General features: G+C 54.5%; 2 protein-coding genes across 7 annotated transcripts; one reads left to right on the top strand and one right to left on the bottom strand.

Moving 5' to 3' along the window:
* Positions 1-68: 68 nt before the first annotated feature.
* On the top strand, positions 69-1849 carry KVP17_000584 (uncharacterized protein; the record flags this gene model as incomplete). Of its 2 annotated transcripts, XM_068515229.1 has the most annotated exons (3): positions 69-652; positions 681-1445; positions 1474-1849. In XM_068515229.1, the coding sequence occupies 3 exons, from the start codon at positions 69-71 to the stop codon at positions 1847-1849; spliced, it is 1725 nt and encodes a 574-aa protein (XP_068378855.1). The 2 variants fall into 2 exon arrangements, with proteins under 2 accessions (XP_068378855.1, XP_068378854.1); XM_068515228.1 differs by lacking the exon at positions 1474-1849 and having other exon boundaries at positions 681-1449.
* Positions 1850-2029: 180 nt separating this feature from the next.
* On the bottom strand, positions 2030-6491 carry KVP17_000583 (uncharacterized protein; the record flags this gene model as incomplete). 5 transcript variants are annotated; one of them, XM_068515224.1, is made up of 9 exons in its annotated part: positions 2030-2535; positions 2564-4254; positions 4282-4706; positions 4735-4845; positions 4873-4956; positions 4985-5070; positions 5113-5387; positions 5412-6209; positions 6236-6491. In XM_068515224.1, coding segments are annotated over 9 exons (4232 nt in total), but the record flags the coding sequence as incomplete, so codon positions are not given. The 5 variants fall into 5 exon arrangements, with proteins under 5 accessions (XP_068378850.1, XP_068378849.1, XP_068378853.1 ...); XM_068515223.1 differs by lacking the exons at positions 4282-4706; positions 4735-4845; positions 4873-4956; ... (2 more) ...; positions 5412-6209; positions 6236-6491 and having other exon boundaries at positions 2564-4181; XM_068515227.1 differs by lacking the exons at positions 2030-2535; positions 2564-4254; positions 4735-4845; ... (3 more) ...; positions 5412-6209; positions 6236-6491 and having other exon boundaries at positions 4278-4571.

The raw sequence follows: 6491 nt of genomic DNA, 5'->3' as shown, positions 1-6491 counted from the left end.
AACCCTGAAGTGAGTCACCACAGGGTGAGGCATCCAGGTCTACACCGTTCCATGTTAGGTTCGGACGAATGCAGCTGTTGCGGTCTCGAAACAAGGTGGTTCAAATCTTTGTGAATGACGTGAAGTCCGCCTTGACTATGCACCTTGGTGTCGCGGGGGAGGCATTCTTCCTTGTACCAGCGAACCACCAATCAGACAGAGATTGGGTGGAGGAGTCGAATGATGCCGGGGAGGGGGAAGGGACCCCTGAAGAGATTCTCTCGGCAGACGAGGATGAGTCCCTGTCGCAAGCGCCGTTGAACTCCGAGGAGACAGCCCATGGGTTTGCGTCAGTGGAGGCCTCTCTCTGTGGACATATTCTCTCCGGCAAACCAGAGAACGTGTCTCAGGATGCCGAGGTCTTCGACGCTAACAAGGTCACCTTCAACATGATGGACTCGAAGGCGTCGCTGTGGTTCCATCCATCACTCGTCTTCCGATTCCACGGAGGCCAGCCTTACTACCCTGCCCGAGTGGCTCTCCCGCTGCTGGCCTCCTGGACTGTCTTTGGCCGCGGTCTTGGGCTTGACGCAATGATGGACCTGATGCGAACCCAGTTAGATAGTCGAGTTATGGACGTGAGCCCCTTCGAATCGCCTGCGCCAAGGCAAAAGTGGGTTGCAGCTCCCAATCCCATACAGGCCAGACATGACCGAGTACGGTGTTCTCTCGGAAGGTGTGGCCACCCAGAGGAATTCCATGCCGGTCTCTTGTTGCGAGGTTGATGGCAGCGTCGACGGCGATGCGACCATTTCTGAGAGGTTCAAACGGACCCTGAGACCGACCTCCGACGAGCTCAAACTGCTAAACCTTCAACCGGGCTATAATGAGATCAAATTCTTTTGTGAATCGGGACTTCAAGGAAGTGCCACAGTGAAGGGCTCCATCTATTTGTGGGACTATAACAGCAAGGTCGTCGTTTCCGACGTGGATGGCACAATCACCCGATCAGACGTCTGGGGCCAGCTGATGCCCATCGTAGGCCGTGACTGGAGTCACAGTGGCGTCGCCGAGTTCTTCCAGCGAATCCATAAGAACGGGTATAAGATTCTATACCTGACGGCACGCGCAATTGGCCAAGCCGACTCTACCCGCGACTACCTGTTTGGTCTCACGCAGTCTAACACAGTCAAGCTCCCAGATGGACCCCTAATTCTGTCTCCCGACAGGCTCTTCCGATCCTTTAAGAGGGAGGTGATTGATCGGAAGCCGTACGTGTTCAAGATAGCTGCTCTAAGGGATATCCGGTCCCTGTTTCAGCACCAATCCAACCCGTTCTATGCCGGATTCGGTAATCGAGATACAGACCACAAGGCATACACCCATATCGGAATTCCCGAGGCCAAGGTATTTATTATCAACCACGAAGGCGTTGTCCATCACGTGAATACAGCTTATGCTAAGACGTGAGGACAAGCAGCAGTCCAAACGCAGCTATGAGTCCATGTCAACGATCGCTGAGTCCATTTTTCCGCCCAGGAGCACCCTAGAAGATGACGAGGAGGTAAGCACCACTTGTCGCGATAGGAAGCGGTTCAATGCGGCCCGAATTTACAAAATGGGGACGAAACGCGGTTATAACGGTGGGGCAGGATTACGAGGCCAGGGCAGGGAGCGGCGCGGTGGACTCTTCGCCTCGCTTCGGCTGAAAGCTTTTGGGAACCAGCCCACTAGTGCCCCTGCGTCGCTGGCCGATTCGAGGACGCGGCGCCGCTCCAGCCTGGGCGACACCCTCGTGACTCCGCAAGGAGGCCCTGTGGCTCCGCCCCCCGCTTGTCCGACCTCCATCCGCACTCCACTTGAGTCATGATGCAAGCTCACCTTGTTCCAGTATTTCTACACGACATACTGGGATCTGCAATGAACAAGAATGTAGAGCAATGAATGCAACGAACTCACTCGGCGATGCGTTCATTGACAGATGTAAAAGCGAATGTAACGAACTGCGTAGCCTCAACCTATGATTCATGTTTTAATTACAACAGTAGCCTCAAACGGCGCCCAAAGCGTCTTTGATTTGCTGCATTATGCTGCTCTTGTCCAACGGATTGAACGACTTCCGCAGCCTTCGTGTCAGGGAGTTGACTACCTCTTCAACTGAGCGCTTCGTCTCAGAGAGATGACTCTTGAAGTCGTCCTCCTCGATGTCCTCAAGAGTGCCGTAGACCTCACTCAACTGGGTGAGCACGACGGCGATATCCCGCTTGAACGTCTTCACCAGATCACGAATCTCCTTTTCCAAATGTCCTATGCAGACTGTAGCCTCGTCATCGATGCTCGACAAGGCGTTGTTGAGTGTGGTTTTAAGCCCGATTCTGTCGACTTCGTGGGATGTGCGGAGAGTTTCTAACGACTCCATGCTCTTGAGTTCGAAGGCATTCCCCAGCACATCGACTACATTCTGCAGCAAAGGGGTCATGTCGCCGACGGCTGTAGATGTTCTCACTTTGGGAAGTTCGTCCTCCGAGAGGAACTGCGTCCATGCCATCTCCGAGCCTGCGTGCTCTCCATATCGCGCGCTCACCTGGCTCCAGAAGCACCTCCTCAGTGAATTGCGCGAGGAACTCCGTGGAGAGGGTGCGGTGCGACGGGCTTTTTTGGGATAGGCGTAGGTCGGAAGGCGTTAGGTTCACGGTTGCTTTCGTTTTCATCGACGGTCGACGCTTTTGGGGCTTCTGTTTCCAGCTGAAGGATAGTGGTGAGGGAGCCTCAATATCCAACTCCTGAAACGGCTCATCCAACAAGCTCCCTTGTTCCGCCTGATCCACAGTAGCCGATTTTCTGGGGGTGTCCTCTTCAATGATTTCTTGAGTGATGGTTGGCGTTCTCTGGCGTTTCTTCGCTTTCCACTTCGGTGCCCTTTTTTTCGTCACTGCGGATTTCGGTTTGTGTCTTTTCAGTTTAGATCCTGGCACTTTCTCGCTTATCGGTTGGGGAGGTTCCTGGCAGATGACATGTGGAGGTTCTTGGCAGATGACATGTGGAGGTTCCTGGAAGAGGCCAGAAGGGCCATTTGTGTCCGACGGCCGTGGGGGCTGCGCGCTGCCAGTCCCTATGCCATCCGGGCTAGACAGCAGTTGGGAGGCGCCTGCAATGCTTCGCCGACGTTTTCGTTTCAGAAGTCCTCCTTCGTTTGATGGGCTACAAGGTGCACTGGCGGCGCGTTGCCTTTCCGTCGGGGTGCGCTCAGACGGCGGGTCCTCGAAAGGCAAGGTCATCGCGGTCAAGGTAGGCGCCACCTCCTCCGCCGTTGGATGCAAAGCTTCAGGCGAGACTATCGGCGAGTCCTTCTTCACGATCTCGACCTGTTCGAGGCCCTTCGTAACGGGTTTCGGTGTCGCTTTGCTCTTCTTTTTGGATGGTTTGGCTTTGGGCTTCGATTTGGGTTTCTTTCGCCTTTTTATCGCAGGAGCCTCAGGTGCAGGCGGCTCGGCTTCCATGGTGGGAGGCTTGGCTTCGATTGAGGGAGGCTTGGCTTCGATTGAGGGAGGCTTGGCTTCTATTGAGGGAGGCTGAGTTGCATCTAAGTCCTTCTCTGGAGTCGACACTTCTTCGTAAACCATCTTCGTCCGACAAAATGAAACTCGTTTCGCTGGTGGGGCCTCTAGCGCTTCTCCTTGTTCTCTCTGTTGTGACAGTCGCTCCAACTGCCCGTCGATGTTTTTTGTCGTGGTTAGGCTGGTGCGCTGCTTCTTCACAGAAATGTTGGGCAGCCGTAGCAAAGGACCAAGGAACCCCATTACCTCCTCGAATCGCTCATCTGTAATACCAATCACCAACACGAGGCTCAACTCAGTTCCCTCAGGTAACGAATCCACTATGTTCAAAGATCCCGTCCAGGAAACAACGACGTCCCTCAAGTCTCGACTGTTCTCCAGAACCAGGTTCAAGACGCAGCTCTTGGGATGAGCTCGGACATCCAAGGAGCCGGCCGCATGGAAGGGAACCTCCACATAGGTTGCCTCTCCCCCCGTTTCTCCTTCAAGGAAAGTCACTGATAAGGTACCAAGGTCAACTGTTCCCATTATTTCCGTGTCTAGCAGGGCGGAAGACTCTCCGCCTACCTCCACGTACGCCGCCAAGGAGCAATGTAGACCCAACAATAGCCTATCTGCGTTGTGACGCGAGTTCCAAGAGGCCATGAGTGTTCGAAATGCTACTTCGAAGTTCTGAGGTTGAAGAGCCCTCCAGGCTGGAAGGCATTCAGGCCAATGTCTGGTATCATGAACCATTCTGTCTCACTGGGACATGACAGTTGTTAGCGGGGTGGTGGTGTCCTTGGGAAGCGCTCTCACAAACCTCCAGCCTAGCTCACCGAGTGCCGTCTGTAGTAGAAAGTCCTCACAGAACAACAGTCGCCTCGCCAACGTTTCTAGATCAGGCAGTGTGAAGAGTTCTGCCGGCGGCGAACCTCGAGATTCAATCAATGTCGAGAAAATATCGGCAGCGAAACGTGCCGTTTCCAAGCACTGGAACCGGGTTTTGGGGTCGCTGCGTCCCTCTCGGCACGCAAGACCCAGCAGGGCCCGCATCAACGGCAAAAGAAGCGTCGTCGTTTGCAGAATGTGCTGGGCAACATCACAAAAACGTGACGAATCCATAAAACCCAGAATCAGTCGACACGAATCCTTCAGAAGACACTGATTGGCGTCTTCGCTGTCGACCAGCTGGATGCTGACCGGTCCGCAGACTCACCCGGTGAAACCCACTGAGAAAGTCTGCGATAGGACCAGGCACCAACATATCCGGACTCATCACTCCGGCTTCAACGCCACCTATGAGAATGCCAAGCATTCGAGACGAGAGCTGGTGAGTTGTTCACTGCTACCTCACCTCGCTGCTGTCACTGTCCTTGAACTGAGCGCACACATTCTGGACGATTGCCTGGCTGAAACCCTCTTCCTGGCTAGAACACCGCTACGTGTGAACTGTGACCAGTCCCAACCTCGAGATACTGACACATTTGTTCGGCTGCGCCCATCACGTCGTCCGCCTTCAGCAGAGCTGCGGAAACGACTTGAAGATCCATGACTGATTTGAATTTACACTACGTTTTGACTCCGCCTATAGTACAGAAAATGGTAATGGAGTCGCCGACGCGATACTGTAGAGGTGTGTGCCGATCCCGAGATAAACCCAGCCTCCTCAGCGCCACGACTATCGGATCACGAGCAGGCTTCACCATACCAAACGATCCGAACTCGCGTTTGTATTCTTCGGACACTCCAGTCTGCACAGCGATAACCTCCTGGCGCAGCACAGCCACGTCCATTCCAAGACAGAAGGACCTGTCGCCTTTGAAGAGAGGCAGAAGGTTGAAGGGTTCCAGGGGCTCCACGGATCCTTTTCTGTAGGTGGGCAAGGAGACCCACTGATCATAGATCGACTGGCTGAAGTCCGGAGGCGCCTCTTCGACCGCCTTTTGCACGGTGTCCAAGGGTTTCCAGGTGAACGAGGTGATGTCCATGACTCCAAACGAGTTCGCAATGTTCAGCGGCACCTCCACAATGTCCCCAACGCAGCAAGAAGCCACTTCGGATGTTGTAGGCATAAGGAATTCGTCACCGTGAAATCTCGTCTTGTCCATGAATAGCCACTGCTTTCTCTTGCTGCCTCTACGATGGACATTGACACACAGGCTGGCAGCGTAGGCGCGGTCCCGGGGACTTGCTGAAGCGCGGTGCCCGTAGGAGCTCTCGTGTGGCACAGCAACCCCGGTGTCGAAGGACATGCCATCCGGTAGTTCTGGTCTGTGCGCTCTTCGCTTACGGTACCCAAACTGGTAGTTGAAGCAAAGCCGGTGGCCTGAAGCGCTCGGTAGGGCTCGTGCATACAGCAAGACATCCGTCCTGATTCCCACATCTGCGCAGTACACCGGCTGGAAGGAGAAGGTCGCCTCTACCAGCTCAGCAAGGTGGCCGTAAGTCTTGTGGAACGTACGGATTGCGCGGCCGCCGTGCCCCCAAAGAATGTGGTCATGCACACGAGCGAAGACGTGTCTGCACGTGAGCATGAGATTAATCAAGGAGACGTCGTTCTCAATGAATCCCATCAGCACATCCAAGGGTCCAGGTTGTAAAACACTGAGCCAGTTGCCATGGGGGCCAAAACAAGGAATGTCGACGTGCACTCCATGGGTTTTAGAGGAGCCGGAGTTCTCTGGAAAGGGTCTGTGTCTACTGACCTAGCAGCTCACATCTTAAAAATCGGAGCAAGACTGGACTGGCCAACCCTTCCCTCAAGCTTTTGCAAAAGCGTGGGTATCGGATCCGCTGGCTGCGACAGGTGTTCCAAGGTCGAGTAGAAGGATGACCCCTTCGGCACGAAGCAAGCCTCTGTGTGGTCTGACCGCAAAGCCTCCCTGATCGCCTCATAGGGGAACTCAATTATGTCCCTGGTGGTTGGCTCCGGCGCAGAGCAGAAGATGCCCGAAAACATCACCTTTTTAGCGA

Source organism: the organism of the source record quoted next, assembly GCF_019968985.1.
Source record: "MAG: Porospora cf. gigantea B chromosome Unknown PgB_NODE_1315_length_6491_cov_109.93, whole genome shotgun sequence".
NCBI lineage: Eukaryota > Apicomplexa > Conoidasida > Eugregarinorida > Porosporidae > Porospora > Porospora cf. gigantea B.
Note: the sequence above shows the minus strand (reverse complement) of the source record. Positions and strands in the feature narration are given on the sequence as shown.